At 42.5% G+C, this 21,096-nt stretch overlaps 1 protein-coding gene across 1 annotated transcript in view; it reads left to right on the forward strand.

The window, feature by feature from the left end:
• LOC309435879 (uncharacterized protein) overlaps positions 1 to 16,003 on the forward strand; it is a gene marked incomplete at its 5' end in the record, with an annotated part of 32,968 nt that extends 16,965 nt beyond the window's left edge. Inside the window, 3 exons of the mRNA XM_082044621.1 lie at positions 10,191 to 10,234; positions 11,606 to 11,682; positions 12,755 to 16,003. Of these exons, the coding sequence (XP_081900747.1) occupies positions 10,191 to 10,234; positions 11,606 to 11,682; positions 12,755 to 12,763 (130 nt within the window). The 3' untranslated portion in view covers positions 12,764 to 16,003. The remainder of the gene's footprint in view (positions 1 to 10,190; positions 10,235 to 11,605; positions 11,683 to 12,754) is intronic.
• Between the last annotated feature and the right edge of the window lie 5,093 nt (positions 16,004 to 21,096).

Raw genomic sequence — 21,096 nt, forward strand, 5'->3', positions numbered from 1 at the left:
CTCTGAGCAATGTATGTCATTTTCTCCCAGACCCCTTTCCTATTGTCCTCCCTCCTCTGCCTTTATTGCCGCTACTGCACTATAAAGCCGACGCTCCAGGGTAGACCTCGGAGACGTAGTTTCTACCAACCTCTTCCTTCCTCATTCTCAGTAGCAGAAGCTACTGCAAGGTTACTTTGCAATCAAGAAAATAAGTTTGTTCAATGCCCTAACTCTGCAGCTTTCAACTGTTCCTCATTTTTCCAGATAAGTGCCTTAATTAAGACCAAATGTTTTTCATTTTCTCCCTTATGGTTCCTACTCTGAAACCTGATGCTGGCCATGGACACTGTCCTCTTGTGACCTTTTCTTTTCCTGTTCCTGCTGCTGACTGGCTTTTAAATTGTGAGCAATTGTAAAGGGGTGAGGGTTGCACACTTTCTCAGCCTCCGCACACACCTGCGGGGCTGTTCTCTGGGTTACAGGAGTCAGAACTAGTCAGGAATCTACTTTGCTTTTTTTGCCCTCTCTACGAGGCAGAAGTGAGGCAGAAGAGAACAGATTTTTTAGCTGGTGAATAAAGCAGTTCATACCATCCACCTGAGTCACTCACTCTTAATGCAGCGCAGCAGTAATTTATCACGTCACATAAAACATATAAACCAGGTTTCTTAAGACCGTCCATTGATTTCAAGGTGATTATTTTTAGGCAGTTATCTTGCAAGTTGGGCCTGCAATTTCACACAGATTATTTTAGCAAAGCACATGGGTGCCCATGAGGGCAGGACGAGAGCCCAAAATGTTCAACCCAGAGGAAAGAGTTCAGTGAAACAGAACAGAAGTTTTAACTGCCTCACTTAAAAGTTAACTTGTAACAATGAAGGGCAAATTTTGCTAAAACAATAAGTCAAAAAGCTGTGCTGAAGACAACAGAGAAAAATTAAATCAGGGAAGAACCTGGCCAAAGAACTTTAGGAAAGAAAAACTGAAGGAAATTTAGAAGGGCTTGGTGCTTTTCCTATGGCGTGAGTAACCTCAGTTACTGGAACCACACTGATGTAAAATTGGTTTATGTAGCAGAAAAATCAAATCATATGTCCATTGGAATTGCATGACTGATGGTAAACATAAAAATTAAGCATGAAAAGCATGGTCAGTGCAGAAACTGTTACAATGCGACAAAGATGGCAGTAGTATCTTGAAAAACATTTGCATGACATTACAAATAAGTTATTTTTATATCTACAGGAGATAAACGAGAACTTCTAACACTTTTATGAGCATATTTTATCTTACTGCAGACAAAGAGCATGTCCTGCTTTTCAAATAAAACTTTGTATCACTAACCTCATTTCTCTATATGAGGTGTAATAGGATTTGTGGAAATCATGAAGATGTGTCCATAACAATTGCAAGTACCAGAAGATGAATGATGTACAGGAGGGTAATTGTTTATGGTTTTTTCTGTGCAGGGTTTGTTTGCTGTTCCCCCGGGGAGACAGATGTGCAGACACTATGCACTGAGTGAAATGTGTACCCCTTCCTTTTTGACACCTTTCAAATTATTAGAATTAAATCTATACTTTGCCAAGTGAAATGTTTCAATTTAATCAAACTCTGCTGTCATGGCTATACTTATGTTAAGTGTTTAAGAGCCCTACTTTGCCCTCAGCTAATCCCTCACATACAAGGTTTTCATGGTTAAATTGTCTCCTGTGTGAGTAATCAAGTACATATGAAGTCTGCTGCTAGGGAAATTGAGCACAAGTCAAAATCCCTAAGAATTAATTGCTAAGAAGAGTGGGGTTAAGGAAAAAAGGAGGAGTTGTTCTCAGTCACCAGGTCCTCCTGATTCTCTTTCTTACCTTGCAGCTTACTCCAGTGAAAATCTTAAAGATTAACAAAACCTGCCCCTGTGCTGTTAATTTGCTTTCAAACCATGTGCTCCTGCCACCACCCTTCATTCTTCTAATCACTCTCTTTATATTTTGAAAGCAAAACACCCATCATTTTCAAATTTTGAATATGCTTACCATTAATCTAGTCTCAAAATACCCCTTGTTTTTAAATACCTGTTCAAGATCATCTGTCTAGGAATGATAGCATAGGGATAGAAATGGTGATGCAAGTCATCTTTTCTGATTTTATTTACCACAGTTAGAATAGGTTTGACCATGTAAAAGGAGTAACATAGTCACGACTGATGCTAAGAATTAGTGTCCCTTGAAACAGTCTGTAGAGCTATATTCTGTGCAGACAACATGGGGAAAAGTAATGCTGATCCGTGGAATAAAATGCAAGACCTAAAGGCCAGCATTGCTGTGTAAGAGTTTCCAAGTGGCAGGAAAATGTGCCCAGCAGGGATGGAAAGGGCAATAACAGAACTTCCAGTTCAGAGGATTTTCTTGGTAGGATCACTGGAAAATATTGGCGTCAAAAATGCAGGGACTATAAACCTGAAAGCAAGTGGGACAGTTCCAAATCCTAAGGAGGACAGAGGTACACTAGTCAAAGGAGGACTGTCATGCATTTTAACACTAAAAATCCACAGAAAGGAAGTGATAAACAAGTGAGATTTAGGCCTCTGTGTGATGAACTCCCTCTAAAGGGAGTTCATCAAAATTAAATTATAAATGCAGCACAGTTCCATAAAATTGAACATATGATGAGAAAGATAGTCATGTAGCCCTTCACTTTACCTACTAATAGGGAAAACTATTTCTAGGTGAATTTTGACAGTTTTCTGTCTCATCTGTTCCTAAAAACCTCCAGTGATGGAAATTCTGTGATTTCCCTGTTCACAAACAATCTAATCTAGCTCTCTACTACTTTACCCCTAGAAAGTTTTACCTAATGCTGAAGTTATAAAATTTGCTAGAATCTAAGCCTGTGGATTTGAAAAAAAAAACAAAAAAAGGCATTACTTTTTTTCATGGGACCTTTTATCTTTTTGAGAATATTTACTATGTATAGCTCCTTTACCCTCTGTCTTCTCTCTGTGTTGTTTAGGTTGTGCAAGTGTGTTTCTCTTGGGCTTTCCTCTCAGGTTGTGTTTCCTACCACTAATCATTCACGTGGGTCTCCATTGGATTGTTCTGAACTAGTTTCCACGCTTTTTGAAGAGCACTGGTTAAAGCTGGGTATGATGCTCCAGCTGATGCCCTCACAATGCTCACTAGAGCAGGTGAAAACCTTCCTGTGCCTGGTAACTTATAGTCCTGTTTACACAGTCCGGTATGGAGTCTGCCTTTTTGAAACAGCACAACTGTGTTGAGTCCTGCTCAGCTCATGACCCACTACAACTCCAGGCTTCTTTTTGGAGAGCCGATAGGTAGCCAGGGGCCCCTGCAACCTGTATTTTTTAGGTGATCGTCCTTGCACAAGTGTAGGGCTTTAATCTTGGACCTATTCATTTTCATTCTATTTTCTGCAGGTCATTTCTTCAAGATAATTTCGAATTCTAATCCCATTGTGCAGTCCATCTTCAGTCCCTCCAGCCCCATGTAGTCTCTGCAGATTTATTAAATATATTGCATTATTCAGGTCCTCAGGAAAGACATCAAGCAGAAAATGATCCAGAACAGATTCTTGTGGAAGCCCTCCAGAAATGTACCTGTACTGTAACAGAGAAATGCTGATAGATTTTTCTTCTAGATACAGTTTTCTAACTCCACAGATGGAGTTTATCAAGCAGGTGCAAATGATCTGCAAGCACCTAACCTTGTCTAAGAATTCCTCAGTGTATTCTCTGTTCTAAGCCCTGCAATCCTCAGTCTTAATTGTGCTAGACATCTGGTTAGAGCTGATCATTTGAGTGAAAACTGATACAAAATTATCTACTTCAGCCTTCTTGGCTTTATAGCTTTCCTTCATTTTTAAGTAGAAAAAAATCACTTTCCTCAGATTCACCCTCATTACTGCTGGACTTGTTGGCCTCGTGCCTTTATCTCTTTGCATCTGAGTTGATCAGAAGAAACAGAATCACGAAAGACAAAGCACAGATTTTTTTTTTTCCTACATGATCAGGCCCCTTTTTTTCAGTGCTCTGAGTATTCTGAGTTGGTTTCATTTTACTTCCTTTGGCCATACATTAGGAATGATCACAGTTTAACCAGTTTGGTCTCTTTTTACACTGTGTATCATTTCTCTGATGTGGAATAATGTATACTACTGTTCTTAGAAACACTATGAGGAATTTACAGCTGTCTTTATTGCTTATGTTCACTTAGCTACCAGCTATCTAATACTTTATCGAAGTCTAGTCCATCACCTTTTTTTGCTCTTCTTCATTTCCTTTCTGAGGATAATATATCCTGTGACTCCAAGGTTACTCTTACACGTTATCTTTCACCTTCGCACTCTCACACAATTCTTTACTGGTTAGCATCAAATCTGGAAGAGTCTGCTTTCTGACTCCTTCCTCCACTTTTTAGAACAACATTGCCAATAATTCCAGGAACTCACTGGACATCGACATTCTGTTGCATTCTTTCACCAATGAATACCTGGATTTTTAAAATCTCTAATATAAAGTCGTCCTTTGGCTGATTCTGCTTTTGTACACAAAAGCCTCAGGTCTTCGTTGTCTGGTATTTTGCAATCCTCGCAATTAAGCCCCTCATATTCTTTTCCCCTTTTACCTTCTGAGCAATTGTAACTTCCTCCACATTCTGGATCTCCCAGCATACATATGTACCCTTGAATGCAGAGCAGTATATCTCATTCCGTCTAATCTTGCCTGTTCTTCCTGACCAAGCTAATGCTTTGTTTATTAATATTCTATTCATGCCACCACCTCAGCACAATTTGTGAGTATAGCGGAGAAAGCAGTACTCATTAATGGGTTAAAAAAATCTTAGTGCTATTAAGGAGATGCATTTATTGGAAAGTCCAGGGACTTAAAAAACTGAAAAAGAATTAGGGGAAGTCTTCTGGGGACAAAGGAAATTCAGAAGCATGGGACAGAGAAGACAGAGTGCAGCATGACAACAGTTCACACCACTCACCTTGAGGCAGGAGCTAAAATGGGACTGGGTAAGTGCTCTGAGAGATCGGAAAAACATCGAGTGGCTGTGCTTATTGGACACTGCAGCAGGGAAAGACAGAAGCATTCACGTACATAGAGACAACCAAAAAAATGAAATAAGAATGTTAAAAAATGAATACTTTCCACTACCTACAAGGAGAGAAATCTTTGGAGACAGGGCTTGTGCCAAATATTTTCCTATGCTTGATGCATCAGCAGGATTCTGGCAGGTGTCCTTAGGAAAACAGAGCACATGTTTGTGCACATTCTGCACCTCCTCTGGGAGACACTGTTTCTGCAGACGGCTGTTTGGGTTGTGTTTGGCACCCACGGTATTTCACAGGAAAACACGGGAAAAAAGCAATGGCGGTGGAGAGGGTGCTAAAGTAATAGGCGATATTTTTACCTGGGGAAAACAACAGAAGAGCATGACTGGAAGCTCTGCGCATCAAAAGCCAGAGCTTTACCTAAATACCTACAGTATTTACTGTTTAGCAGAAATAACACATCTGGGAGAAACATTAGGCAGGATGCAGACAGGCCACTATAAGGCCATCGCTGACACGTTTGCTTCCATAGGAGAGAAAGGTAAAGACTGCAATCCCCAGCTGTCCCCACCTGGCAGGGAAGCGCTGGCTGCTCCAGCCACCCAACCCCACACCTCAGGGTGCTCCTGGACAGAGGTGTCCTATGACTGTGGCCACAGTGCCTCACGGGAGACAGCCTGTGGTGGCTCAGCAGCAGCTGTGGCAGCTTGCAGAGCAGCTGGGTATTGTTAGGCAGCGGCTTTGATTGTGAGCACGGTTCTGCTCCGGTGTATGCGAAGCCAGAGACCGGCAACTTACACTTAACAGGTACAAACAGAAATGGTATCACTGCACTCACACAGAGAAGGAGTCTTCAACATGAAATAACAATGTTCTGTAGGAAGCTGAGACTGACCATAAGCCATTATCTGTAAGGACCTGGTAAACTTGGTATAAAGATTTGAAAGGTTTTTTTACAGCTGCAGATATCTGATTTAATATCAAATGAAAATCTGGGAAAGATTTCTAGCTGCAAGTACATATTCTATGCCACAAAAATGCAGAGAGCAAAAACCCGAAGTGAATTTCTCCTAGGTCACCCTGATAAAACAAAACAGTGCAGCCTTGGGCACAGCAATTGCCAGAAGTTCAAGTACATATTAGGCAGAGCACCACTACTTTTTTTACGCTCTTCTCTAAGTAATCACAACTGTGCTTTGCTGGTGACGAGGTACTTGGCTAGGTAGACCTCTGGTCTGGCAGTTATTTTGTTCCTCTGAATTACTTGTGAGAACAGGGTGTACAGAAAGCAGTGAAATCCATGAGCAATAGTGTAGCTGGTACAGCTCATTTCCCTGCTCTGCTAAGATGGAGTTCTTGTTGCTTGGAAGTATTTCATTTAAAGGCACTGAGTAGCGATTCCAAAGGCACTACAAAAAATGTGCTTAAAAGGATACGTGAAAGTGAACCAACAGACTGAAAAATCTAAGAGAAGGGCCAGGGATGTTTTATATTGGCCTTAAATAAACAGTGCCATTGTGGGAAGTTAAATGTGGTAGCATCTGCCAAAAATACTATTCAAGCAAAAGAGCCTATGTTGGTAGCAAAAGAAATATCACCTCCTTCTCTCCTCCCCTGGCATGAAGCAGGCATAGGTTTGTTTATGTTGGCTATATAAACTTTGTTGCTCCAAGGGAATTATTCTCAATTCCTGAAATAGCCTCATTTGAAGATATTGGGATAAAAAAGACAATCCCGTGTAGCAACTTTGTTCCAATGCAGCTGAGTTTTCTCCATTATCGGGCATTATGCATAATGTGACGTAGGGATTTGGATGTGTGACTGACACAGAACTAGGACTGAATCAGTCATATTTTTCAAGAGTCTCATACAGGCAGTGACCCCAGGAGGGTGAGAAATTTGAGTCCCAGAACACAGTATAAGCAAAACAAAAAGGTTTACGACCAACCTGAGAATATGAGACCTGTGGAGCACGATTTGTCCCTCAACTGAGTAAACACAGTAGCTGCATTTTACAGCTCCGAATTCAAGAGGTCATTCCTGCCTGAAAAAGAACCAGCATGTGCTTAATGTCCATTGAAAACCACTGTAATCTGAGCCATAGCCAGTCCAGCAGGCAGGTCACGGAGGAAAAATATCTTCAAAACACGCAGAGATTTACATGCAGAAAGACAACGCTCTTGTGTCTGGAGAACCACAAAGGGCAGAAAAGGTACAAAGACTTTGCCTAATGCAACTGCATCTGAACAATGACTGGGAATCTGCTTCTTCCATAAAGCAGAATTGCACAAACCACAATGTCTTCTCTCTGGGAGCTAAAGGAGCGGTTGAGCTAACCTCCTGCGTGCAGCCCAGTTAGCCATTTTCTGCAAGGAGAACATTACATTTAATCCAGCGGGGAGGTCCCCACTCACATCTCTTCCAAATGCCGCCTTCAGTTTAATGTTTAATGATTCGAGCTGCCCTCATACCTTTATGAATATAATATGAAAGGGCTGAAAAAGAACTATTTGCTTCTAAGATTCATTACCATCAGATAAAACTATGATATTTATGTGGTGTATGATACTAAATAAAATTACTCCACTGGGGCATATCTCAGTGCTGGCAGGAATCATGAAAAAGACTCTGAATTTCTGGAACTGCTGTGAAAGACTGAAGAAATTTGTTATTTTAGTATCATAATAAACAATGTATACATTTAAATTTTATTCTGTAAAAGACCATATACTAACTTTCAATTAATAAGACCTTCGTTTCAGGTCTTTTCCCCCAAGTGTTTTATTCAGGTCACGCCTCAGCAAAGAACAATGAGAACATAAAATTTAAACTTTTATGCTGAGTTACTCAAGAGCTGAGTAGACTGTGCATGTAGAGAAAAATGCAAAGGATCTTTTCTCCACCTAGTCATGCTGGTTACATTTTTCTATTGTTCTGACTTGGAGATAGGCAGGAAGCAAACAGTATTTACAGTGTAAAGTAAATTTCACTTGCCATCCTCAACGCTTTCAAATGAAAGATGTTGTGAAAACGCTGCAGGCTGAGATTTTTATTCATGTAAATATGTATCATTATGTTTCAAGTGTTTTTCATGCCAAGAGAGTATAAAGAATTGAATTTGACAGTTAATTTCTAATCACCTCCTTTATCATCCATCGCAGTGCAGTAATAAATCCTACTTCACCTCTCCCTTGGACTCTTTTCATTCTGGTCACTGCGTTTCCATGGCTGTTGTTTTCATACCTCAGCCTCCTTTTCTAGGCTCCATTGTGTGCTCCAGGATCTGCCATCAAAACCCCACTGTCTTGCAAAGCCCACCGGCATGTGACATTTAGAAATATTACATTAAAGAAGGGAAGGAGGTTTATAATTGAATTTTTCTCAGTGTATTTAGTACATTTGGTGATGTATACCTTTTAGCATATAGTCTTCTGGCATGATTTACATGAGAAAATGGTTAGCAACTAATAAGTTGGTAAGACCCTATCTGGAACACTGCGTTCAGCAATAGCCCCTTAGGTCAAAGATGACCTGGGAACAAAGGCAGCAAAGATGGACTGTGACGATGGGAAATGGGAAGTCTACTTTGCATAAGGAGGCCAGAAGATCTTGACTCATTTAGTGTAGCAAAACAAAAGCTAATATGGAATGTCATTGCTCACTATAAATACTCCAAGAGGTTAAACATCAAGGAGGAAAAGATCTTTTGAAGATAAAGTACACTGTTGGCACAAGAACAAATGGGCATAAACTGCCCATGAATGCATTTTAACTGGAAACTGAAAGATGTTATCCAGCCAGCTGAGCAATCAACGCTGAAGAGAACAGAGTTCCAGTGCAAGTATGGGGGCACAAAAGGGGTTGTAAGATGGAGTGCGAACAGCTGATGAAAGGCATCGTGTGATGTGGCCTGGGGCTGGCGGGGGACTGGGCTCTGAGACACAGGGGGTCCCTACCAGCCCTCTGTTCCTTTGTTTTAATTTTCCTCAAAGGTATTTGGAGATTCTGCATGGTGATGTTTCACAGCTGGTAAAGGATATGGCTCAAAGAAGAAAAAGAAATAAGCAACGTGTCTTTGCTCACCAGATGTATGTTGTTACTTTATTCCCAATTCACAGGAAATGAACAATCATTTAGTACTGACAGGTACTACAGAAGCTTAGCATTAACCTTAAAGTAGACTTCACATTTTTGCCAAGGTTACTGTGATATCTTGTGAAACCTTTTGAGGAAAACAGAAGAAGGTGGCAGTGGGCAGAAACTATATGAATTGCTGCCAGCATGGCTGAAATGTCAGCAAGGTTAAAGAAAACATCGTCCAAAGCTCTTCTGCTCATAAAGGTACCTTGATGAAAGGTCTCTTGGGAGCTGCAGAAGGTTAGGTATGTCTGACTTTAATTGGGGTATAACCCAAATTACCTTCTTAATAGACAATTAGACTTAGCACAAAAGTACTGGTAAAAGCAGCAAATGTCTCACTGAATGAAAGGACTACAGTTTGTTAACTGCAAGAAATGGAGTGTGTTACAGCTGTGTAAGGGGGGGTCATTACAGGCCCAAGACAGGGTCAATATGTTTTGCATTTGTTTACTGGGATGTTTCAGTCTGGCTTTTTATGTAACTTTCTAGTGTTTGCCTCTGAAGAGGTGAAGGTTATATATGTTATCAACTAAAGAAAAAGTCCGGTCAGTACTTTCTAATGTTGCTAGAGAGTTCAGCGTGCCTCTCTTCAAAGACAGAGAAGGCTGGACTCTCAGAAGCAGGCAAGTGTCCAGCTCTATCAACAGGCAATTTGTCTAAAGGAGGAATCTGAATGGCATCTGAAACCCAGCAGGCTGCTGCTCAGAGTGCCACCGTCCCACTTGCTCCTTTTCCGCTGAGTAAGTAAATGCCAGAAGTGACACTGGAAAGTCTTGGTTGAAAAGGTCTTCTTGAGGTCAGCTTGTCCAGCCTGCTCTTCAAAGCAGAATTAATTTGTCCAGCTGAGCTTTGAATATCTCTAAGGACAGAGTTATTACAAACTCTCTGGGCAACCTGGCCATTGTTCAGCTATTCTCACTAGGATTTTTTCTCTCCTATGTCCAATTGGAATTTCCCATTCTGATGTTTGTCTTACCTCTTATCTTTCTTCTGTGCAGCTTCAAGAAGAGTCAGCCCCATCTTCTCTACAGCCACTCCTTAGGTAATTGAAGACAACAGAAAGATTTCTCCTTATCCTTCTCTTCCCCAGGCTCAGCAAAGCCGGTTTTCTCAGCCTGACCTTATGTGCCTTGTGCTCCAGCCCCTTGAGTATCTTCCTAGCCTTCTTCTCAACTCTAGCTTATCAATGTCTCTACCCAGGAGACTCCAAACTGGACACATAATTTCATACTATGTCTCATGAGTGTCAAGGGGAGGAGAATAGTCACTTCCTTTGACCTGCTGGCTTTACTCCTCCTAATACAGGCCAGTATGCAGACGAACCTTTGTTGCCACGGGGCACACTACTGGCAGGTTCAACACGATGTTCACCAGGACTGCCAGCTCCTTTCCTGGGGAGCCACCTCCAAGCCAGCTGGTTCTGCCACAGGGGGTTAATTCAGCCCAGGTGCAGGGCTTGGGTTTCCTTTTGTTGAACTTCAAGTTTCCTCATGGCCCATTCCTCCAGATTGTCAAGGTTCTTCTGAATGGCAGCTCTGATGGCTGCTCTGCCCTCCCGCATATTGACCACTCTCCCCAGTTTGATATCATCTACAAGTTTGCTGAGAGTGCATTATACATTATTGCCCAAATAACTAAGGAGGACATTAAACAGTGTCAGCCCCACTGTTAAATCCAGAAAACCCCTCAACTGTGAACCATTGGCTGCTATCCTTTGAGCCTGATGATTCAGCCAGTTTACCACACATCTTCGAACCCAGCCATCCAGTCCGTATCTCCCTGGTTTGGCTACAAGGACGCTATGGGAAATCTTCAAAATCTTGCAAAAATCAAGGTAAATGGCATCTGTTGTACTCCTCTCATGTACAGAGCCAGCCATCTCATCACAGAAGGCAACCAGGCTGGTTCAGCACAATTTACCAATAAATAATATAAATTTTTTTCCTTCTGAATTTCACATTTAAGTTCTAAGATGACTCTAGCACCTTTTCCTCCACCACAGTCTCACTGTATATCACTTCCAGTATATCACTAACATCATCAGTTTTCATTCTTGAGGCAGCTACCCAAGACTTTCAGATCTCATTCACCAAGACTCAGAAGCCATCCTGACAATCATCCCAATCTTACTTGGCTCATGAGTCCATGCAAACACCTTTAAAAGAAGGCTAAGCAGAGGCCCCAGCCCTTCCTTTATTATTTCACTTTAGGCAAGCCAAATTTAAAAGTTACAGGTAGGAAAGCTAACTTCACTTTTCACTTCCCATCTCTGTATTTTTCCCCTGTGTGTACTTACATTTGTTTCACTAGAATCTATAAAGTCCATTTTCCTCTTTTTATGTTGTGCTAGGAAGGATATAAAAGGACTAGCACCCTTTTTTTAAGCTTATGCACATTCTCATTTTCTTTTCAGGATTTTTTAATGTATATTCATATGGCTTTGACCAAACTGAAATCTCGCAAGTAACTGTAAGGCTGAACTACCTGCAGGTAATTTTTAGTACCCTCAGAGGAATGCAGTTAACTTCAACTCATCTCCAGTCTGGGTTGGTGCTTTTTGAAGTAGGTCTTCATGGGGTGAACAGGAAGACTATGAGGGGTTTATTATAGTTGGCTTCCTTTACTGCATTAGCGTTTATATTTTCCCAGTAGAAATCCCCAAATTGAAAATATAGAGGTGTCAGCTAGCACCACTTTAGTTAAGGTTGTGTCAACATTTCCTATAAACGTTGTTTTTCTAGGGTTTATAACTAGACCGTAAAAATGTGCTTGGCACAGAAACTTGGCATAGAAGAGTTCAACCTGGGAGAGAATTTTCACAATTAAAAAATAAAAAGTCTATTCAGCTGTTTTTGACTAATATCCATGTAATTAAATGGAAAATAGTTGACTTAAAGATGCGTTTTTCTTCAGCATAATTCAAAGCAAGCTTTCATTTAAAAAAAAAAAATTCATCAAGAGATTATTCTATTAATGTTGTCTTGTTGCACTTGGTAATTTAGAAAAAATTAAAATTACTGAGCTATTTCACACTAGGAAATAGTGACTACATCTACAAATGCTAGTTTGTATAAAGATCTTTGCTACACATAAGGGAATATTTTTAATAGATGGGGCTAATAGTGCATAATATGAAGTTTGCCCAACATTTCCTATTATAAAACCACATTTTGAGATTTTGTCAAACTTTAACTATTTGGGCTGATATTTTATATTCCAGGTATATGCCTAAGGCTGAAATTTTTGAAAAAAATTGTCAAAACAGTTCAGCGGGTTCTGGGAACAGGAACTGAGAAAACATTTTGTGTTGTTCATATTACAAAAAACGCTAACAAACTGCTTTTCCAAAAGGTCGGATTTCTCAGGAGTTTGTAGCAGTGACTCAAAATGCAGGAGTGGAGGCAGAGTGATCTTTTCAGTTGTGAATTGCTTTTTGCTGTTTTTATAGAAGTCTCTCGTTTAGGTCTGGTTAGAAACTTTTGAAACAACACTTACTTCTCCCATGCTAAGTAGAGACATTTTTATTTTAGAAACTAATATCTCTATGCGTCTCATATTTAAGGTGCCGTGAAGGTTTCTCGGGGCTGTTGGAGTGGAGCAGAGAAGATGCTGTTCGTCCACACAGAGTGACTGCACATGTTCTGTCCCTTCACATTTCCTGTCTGGGACCAAAATAATGTGTGCATCATCTTCACCCCGGGCTGAACATACTCGGTCCAAAATCAAAGAAAGTGGATTCTCCAGTAACGGCTGCCTCAGGTAGAAGTCAAGGATGGGAGATCTCAGAAACATCCTTACCGGAATCTAGACAATGTAAACAATGAATTCTTCAGAGTGACTCAAAAGAAGGCAAGAACATAACTAAAGGAAAACCACAAATAGACAGTGGGACCAAGAAGTAGAAACAGATTAGGAATGGGAATTCACTGACCAAAGATGGAGGGAGGTGACAGTGGTGTGGTCTGGACTGCTTGGTTGAGAAGACGGAGGCTGAGAGCCAGGGTCTGGGATTGTGGTGGGATGTTGTGAGAGAACTGGGCAAGAAACAAATATTCTTTCTTGAGAAGTCCTTTATTCTCTCTGACATTTCACTTGTGCAACATCACTATCGTCTTCCCCAAGACTTTCCTTTCAGATGTCAGTGCCTGTCCCCTACCCGACTCAATGGTGAAAGAGTGTGGAGAGAACCCTGCTGATCCATGGTCCTGCATTTGACTTGTGCCCTGCCCATCTTATGAATTCTGTTCCATGTGCAGCATCCAAGGGCATGGTCTTGAGAATAGAGACGACAATACTCAAAATAAGTTGGCTTCACCACAAACCTGGATGCACCATGTTTAGTCTGTAGCACTTGGCAGGCAAGGTTTCCCTTGCTTTCTCTGAGATGGGACCAGATCCTGCTGCCCAAAAGACTTTGCTTCTATTCCGTTTAACTGCTGCAGAGGTCTCTTGAAAGAGAGAAATCTCTCAGCTCTGGTCCCAGGTTGACCATTTGAGCAGTTCGGATCCAGGTGGCATCCTTGAGACACAGGTTGTATCGCCACCAGTCAGGCAGGGCCAAAGTTTTAGGCACACATCTGAACTTCAGAGAATGAGTTGTGGACTTTGAGTATGGAACCAAGCACTGCTCCAGATTCTAGAAAGTCCTGAATGGTGGCTGGTAGAGATTGTGTTGGTAATTCCAAGAATTCATCATCTGGATGGTTTTCTATTTCTCTCGTATGATACTTTGAAGACACTAAGACTACGTTATGGTGTACTGTTAGTGTCACTTTGTTGCATACGCAATTGATGTGACTGAAGTAAAGATGTTAGTGATAGGGCAAGAGGAAATGGCCTCAAATTGCACCAGGGGAGGTTTAGATTGAATATTAGGAAAAAATTTTTCACCAAAAGGGTTGTCAGTCATTGGAACAGGCTGCCCAGGGAAGTGGTTGAGACACCATCTCTGGTAGTGTTTAAAAGATGTGTAGACATGGTGCTTAGAGACATGGTTTAGTGGTAGAATTGGCAGTGCTAGATTTACAGTTGGACTTGATGATTTCAAGGGTCTTTTCCAACCTAAATGATTCTCTGATTCTATGTTCAGCTGCCACTGGGGAAGAGCTGTTCCATACAGCTGTCAAGAGGAGAGGATGGTCTTCTGAGTGGAAACAGCAGATGAGTGCTCACAGGGTAGCCCCCTATAAAGCTCATGGTGATGCTATGGATAGTCCTAGAGTCCTTGTGCCACTAAAACATGGTGTCCTAAATGTCTTTTTTCTGAGCAAATGGCAGAACAATGGCAGCGTGAAAGATCTAAGGGAAACCCTCTTTGGTGTAGAGCTGAGTTGGAAATACCATATATCCCAATTAAATACAGCCAGGCTGTTTGAACTGCTGTGTTTTAGTAAGCAAGCAGTATATCACAGCAACACCTGAGGGTGAAACTTTGATCACAGCCTGTCAGCATTTCCGCTGTGAACTTTGTTTATTAGAGTCTGGCTGCAAAGTTCTCTCTGTGCTGAAATTTCAGTGCGAAGCCTGTGCCAGTCACTAGTTAAGAGAATCAGAAGAACAGGAGCTCATATAATAGTGTTGTACTCCTCTGTGTTATTTTTGTTTCAAAATCTGAGGCTTTTTTTCCATTCTCAAAACTGAAGTTTCTATATTGTCCCCAAAGTCCATTAATCCTTACTGCATACTGAAGAAGAAAATCAAACATCTGAATTATTGAGAGAGGTGCTTGAATAGCTGAAAAACTTCTCATCAAATTTTCATCCATTCATTTTGTACAGTTTTCAGGACACCAATGAAGTATTCCTCATCCTGTCTTCCTGCTGGACTCTGAGGTGGTTAAACCACATCTAACCAGCTTGAAAGATGGGGTGAGGGAGAGAAGAGAGAGGAAGTGTCACATCCTCTGTTGTGAATAGCTGACATGCTCTCAGCCATGCTGAGCTGAATTCTTAAACCCTTCATTTGTCTGCTTTGGAGCAGGGGCCTGGGATCGGGTCCTTCTGCTGTGTACAGAGATCAGTGGATCTCACTGCCCGGGTCTCTCCTAGGCTCCCCTGATCAAGCCATTTGGATTTGTATGAGCTGATTAAATATTCAGAGGATGGGAACAAAAAGGGCTCTGCGGCTTGGGTTGGGGGTGCTCATCCAGGAGGCCAGCTCCTAGTCCCTGCACCAATGAATATTTAATCACTTTGTACAAAGTGGAAGAGTTTCAAAAGGAATCGCTGAAATCTGCAGCTTGGCAGCTTGGTTATTTAACCAAGTAGAGTCTTGGGTAGGAGACCCTTTTCAGTATTATTTAGAAGTAAAACTCTGAGGAGTGCTTTGGCCACTACGGTCTTCTGGACACAGCTTCAGGGTTGATGGGTGAGAGGCAGCTCAGGTACTCAGCTGAGTGGAAGTAACGATGTCTTCCCACCCCAAATCAGCCATGCAGCACATCTCCCACAGGCTGGTATGGGCAGTGCCGCGCTGCTTCACAGAATCACAGAATGGCTAGGGTTGGAAGGGACCTCTGGAGATCATCTTCGCTGGCCTCCGAGCACCGCAATCCCTTCCAGGTGAGGCACCTGCATTGCATCAGCTGCAGCAGGGAGCGAAAAATTCACCATTGTGATGCTGCTGTCACTAAGTCCATCTGTGACTTTCGCATTGGGTAAATGTGGCACTTAGGGACATTGTTTAGGGGCAAACTTGGCAGTTTTAGGTTAACGGTTGGACTCGATGATCTTTAAGGTCTTTTCCAACATAAACGATTCTATGATCTTTCATCACTACAATATTAATGGAAAAATAAAGTAGTATAATTGTATGTGTTTGGCCTTCTCCTTTGTGATCACAGCAACCTTTCCTATATATTTTTATAATTGCATAGGAAATGGTAACTATGTTATTATAGACTGAATCAATTTATATCTACACCTGTGTCCATGTAACCTACATATACATGTATACATACAAGTAACATATACATACAAGCATATACATACACCTGTATCAATAGAACTGTAATGTTTATACAGTCTGGAAGTGATCATGCCTGGACATTGAAGAGGCTCTCCTCCCCAGCTCCCTGTCAAGCATTGCCATAGCTTATGGAATCACTTCAGCAGTCAAACAAGTTCCTTACAGATGAAACTCCAGCCTGGATTCAGAGAAATGCTTACAGAAGTGCTCAGCTTTCCATGAGTGAAATCCTACTTTTGTTTAGTAACACACTGGATTTCAGCAAGACACAGATGCTGAACCAGGACCCCCACTCCTGCTCATGCTGGCCCTTGTCTGAAGCGGCCTGGGCACAGCAGTACTACTTGCAGGTTATTGGTTTTGTCTGGGAGCTTGATGAAAAGCAGGCCAGTTATTCTGCATCAGATTTTGTGCTGTGGGAGATAGAAGCAGCAAGGACTGAATAAAGGACCCCAAAGGGGCTCCCTGCACCCTGCACACGGAGCCCTGTCCTGTCCTGCCTGCAGTGCTGACCCTTGGGATCAGGCTCCTTCTTTCTCCAGGACAAGCATTGGCCAGAGCTACAGGTGGGCCCTGTGGTCCCTGGGGGGCTGCGCTCACACCCCCACCCCAGCTGAAGGGCCCAGCCTCGGTGCCTTCCCGAGGGGCTGCTGCTCCCCGCAGAAACGTGGCCCTCGGAGAGTCTCCTCATTTGCTTTCAGCTTTTCCCTGCCTGGTCACAATGTGAGAAACCGCCCCAGCTTTCCAGTGAAATCGGACCCCGTGCTCCTGGTGAAGGTGACCAGATGTTGCAGTTTCACCAGCAGCACCGGCCCTGGGAGCGGAACTGTCAGGCCCCAAAACGCCCCGCTCTGCCAGTGCCCCTGTGCAGATGGACAACTTGGAAATCCCGCCCCAGAACCGTTGCGTGGGAGTTGCCGACCAGCCAAATCTGCTGCCGTCAGCAAAAGACAAAACCTCTCGCAAACCACGCAGCTGGTGACAAAAGGGAGCGGGCCCCTCAGGAACAATGGCAACCCCTTTGGGAGCCGGCGACGGAAGGCCGGACAAAGGCCTGTGCGGCACTAAACTCCAGCTGCTGTCTCAGCACAAAACAGGGGGGTGCAAATTTGTCTTCTTTCATCTAAATCCTCTTAGATGGTGCAAATGCGGAGAGCGGGTGTCATGCTCCCTCCCTCTGCCACCAAGGCATGCAGCCTCGATTGCCGGGTGACAATTTGTTGCGGGTTAATTTTACTTTAAAGGAACAAGGCACTTTCAGTGGTGGGAGCAGAGCAAGGAAAAGGCAGCAGAGGGGCATGGAGAGTATTGTCCTGAGAAACCATGCCTGCCCTGAGCTCCTTTGCCTGGAAAAGGCTGAACTTTTCATGTTCTGAAAAGCCAGATGAGCAGCACAAGTCATTAGTCACCCAGGTATTTACAGTGTTTTTCCTATTTCCTTTCTCCCATGGCCTCTGTGGTCAGCAGTATAAAATTCCTAGGCACTCCCACCTAAACACAAGTTTCCTGTTTATGCTCTCAGTGGCTTTTATGTTTAGCTGTTAAAACCCGTTGTCTAAAGTACCATAAAACAATATGAACGGAGACTGCAGGTGAGCAAGGGGGGGAAAAAAAGCAAAGCCACGATCAGGCTATGTGGAGGTTGGTCTGGCCAGGGAAGTGGGGCTGAGGGACAAAGGAACAGATCCCGCGGGCAGCAGCCAGCGCTGCCAGTGCCGCTGGACACACCGGCACTGCTGCCTTGCTGCCACCGCGACCTCGGCCGAAATGCTGGGGTGGCTGAGCTTCCTCATCTCAAATCAGCCAAAAGCACCTGGTATTAAAAAATAAATGTGTCAGTGGGTAGTATAAGTAAGTCAAGGTTTACACTATTAAATAATGTAGAGTTGTGACGCCTCTTCTAAGGATTTTCATTACAGTAAGCACTCATGCTGCTCTTGTTTGGTGAACTGTCAGCATTTACACTAAGTTCTTATGTTAGTCTCGGTAATGTCTGCTTCATCCTGAAGCCTAGGATAAAAGTTGTCGGGAAGAGCAGTGCTGAGGTTCTCTGAAGCTGCAGGAAGGGAGAAGATCCAGTTGATCATCTAACTTACCCCTTGAGCCACAGAAAGTTCCTGCTCTGCTGCAGGCTTTTGCACACCTTGGTCAGACCACATGAACATTTTCAAGTCATGCTAGCATCAGGAACATCCAATTGGAGACATCTTACTGTGATCACATGAGGTCAAAATTGCTGAAGACACACCACTTGATAGCTGTGACACTACAGATTTAGCTGGCTCTTCCCAGAGCATTAAGCTAACTTGTATCTATACCTATATCTATATCACAAGGCGGTATCATACATTGATCAACTCATTTTTATCCCCCCCAAATATGCCAACTGTTCAATGTAACATTCTCATTGGCTTTTATTGCCATTGAAATAAAAATGAATAATCATAAAAACACAAAATAAACCCTGACCTACCAGAAAAATCATTGTTAAAACTACCATGATTTTTGTTACAAAGTTTTATTCACAACAGTGTGATGTAATGGCCTTTGTCAATATTGTCTTTGAATTTTTTGGTTGATTTGGTTTAGCCAGACACAGCTATTTAAACATAGTTTTGTGTATTTAATTATATCATACATTATGTCATATTTTACTACAGACACCCTTGACATTTAATTTATTTCAGCCAGTAATTAGAAAAGAATAATTAAGCTGTCTCTACTATAACTGCTTTTCATGATCCTTGTATCCTGTAGAGCAAGATACAGTAGCAGCAGCAAAGTTTATGTTTCAGATATTAATATTTATTTGCTTTCAGGTTATACATCAGTAATTTTACAGAGTTTCTGTATACAAAGGAAGGACTGGGACAAAACAGCATATTAAAGAACCTATGGTTCCTTTAGGGAGGTTACAATGGTTGAAGAATAGATCCATTGTACTGAAAATCACAACATACACAAGGAGACTATTTTATCCATAGATATACTAAAAATACTTCTTACCTATAGATTAGGTATTAATATATATTTTCAGAAAGACTAAAATGTGTAAAAGGGCTTCATATGCAATATATGTAGCATCTATTAGATGTCTCTGTACAATTTTCTAAACACAGTTATTGGTCATAGATGATCTTATTCCCAAATATCATTTGATTTTCTGTGTATGATGCACAGTGGAGCAGTGACCACTGTTCCTTTGTTCCTATTGAAGGCTTGATTTTTTGTTATTCTAAGCCTAAAATTCAGGCCCCTTAGCAACGGCCACGTGGGAATGACGTGCTACTTAAAGTGTGGCATGGACTGAATATGCATTTCTACCTGGAGTGCACCAGGTGGGCTCTCTGAATGTGTATTTCATCTGAAAGGCATCAGGTTCGTCTCTTCCAGACCAGAACAGTTAAGTGGGAACAACTGGGGCGCTGGCTTTGGAAGCTGGCTCCTAGTCCCAAACCAGACACAGATGTAGGTGCACCAAAGTGTTTGAGGTTGGACCATATTGTAATGGTTCCTTTAGATCCTCCATTTAAGTGCACAGACTTCACAACAGCACATTTCAAAACTCTAGCTATTGTTTACCTCTTCATAGCCCTGATTCAATGGGTGTCTTCCCTGTCTTCCCTTCAGCAGTTTGTGTGTAGTCCTCCTGGTCCCCAGCTGGCATCGCTCTCCCCCACTGGAGAGGGGTGGAAAAAATCTATTTGAAAGCACTTTTCTTTGGCCTGACTATCGATGGAAAACAAATGCGGTCTGCAGACCAAGCTAATTTGTAGAAGTGATGAAGCATTACAGTAAGAAGGGGAGGGGGGTTGAGGCAGAATGTTCAAAAAAGTCAACAAAAAGGAAATACTTTAATGTGGTCTTGATTCAGCAAATCACTTTGGTTTCATGCTCAACATCCCAGTGAGGCGGTCAGCACCTGGACACTGTGTAGGCAAAAGGTAGACAGGGAAATGATTCACTGGCACAGGAATACAGAGGGGAAGCCACTGAGCATCAGCTGTGGGAACCTTTAAAGGGAAAAGTGTCTCAGCTCTCAGACATTCATGCTTGTTGCAATATGCACATCTGACCGGCAGCACCATCCTGAGAGCAGCTGAGAAAGTAGGAGGGAAAATGACTACTTTAAGAAAAGCAATCCAAAACCTATACTTAATTCTACAAGCAATAAAGCATTTGCATGTACACAGGCAAGAACAGATCTGATTTGCTGGTAGTTCTCAAGCAAAAGCAAAAAGGCATTTCAGTGAGTGCATCTTCTTTCCTCTACAACTTACTGGGCTGCTATGTAGCGAGTGTTGGTGTAGTGAGTGTGGACATGTCCCACCATTACCAGTGGTGATATATGAGTATGTTCTTCACTTCTCAGTCTCTTAGAAGGTACAACCTTCCCTTTCTCCTGTCGTAGAAGTTCTAATGCCAATAAAAATATAAAACAGGTGTGACAAATCTGTTTTTTCTTTGTGAGGTCACAAAACAGCTGCACTCCTGAAAGCTGGAGGGCTCTCGGCAGCCCTGAGGGAGGTGAGTTGTCTCCAGGCTGGCAGCACAGAGAGATGAATTGGGGCAGAGGGAGAGAGACCCCTGACTGCACGGGCTCAGTTCCCAAGTGCTCACACAAGTGGCAATGATCCTGTTCCCCGTGGCCATGGTACTGCCACTTTTGGTGGATCTTGCAGGTAGGGCTGTGTACACCACGCTGCAGGTCCAGAGCAGAATTCTCTCAAGTGACTTGAGGCTGCCCTAGCAGCGTCCCACCTAGGTAATGGTGTCCCTACTGCAGCCGTGCTCCCCACCTGTGCCACTGGCATTTCTAGGAGCATCTCCTACCAGTCACTGAGCTACAAGGTGCTGCACTGCTCTGTGTAGTAGCCAGGGTAGCGGGAGAGCAGCATCTTCTCTCTCCCCATATTCCCTGTCAGGCCAGGCAGGAAG

Source organism: Streptopelia decaocto (genome assembly GCF_964273445.1).
Source record: "Streptopelia decaocto genome assembly, chromosome: 2".
Taxonomy (NCBI): Eukaryota; Metazoa; Chordata; class Aves; order Columbiformes; family Columbidae; genus Streptopelia; species Streptopelia decaocto.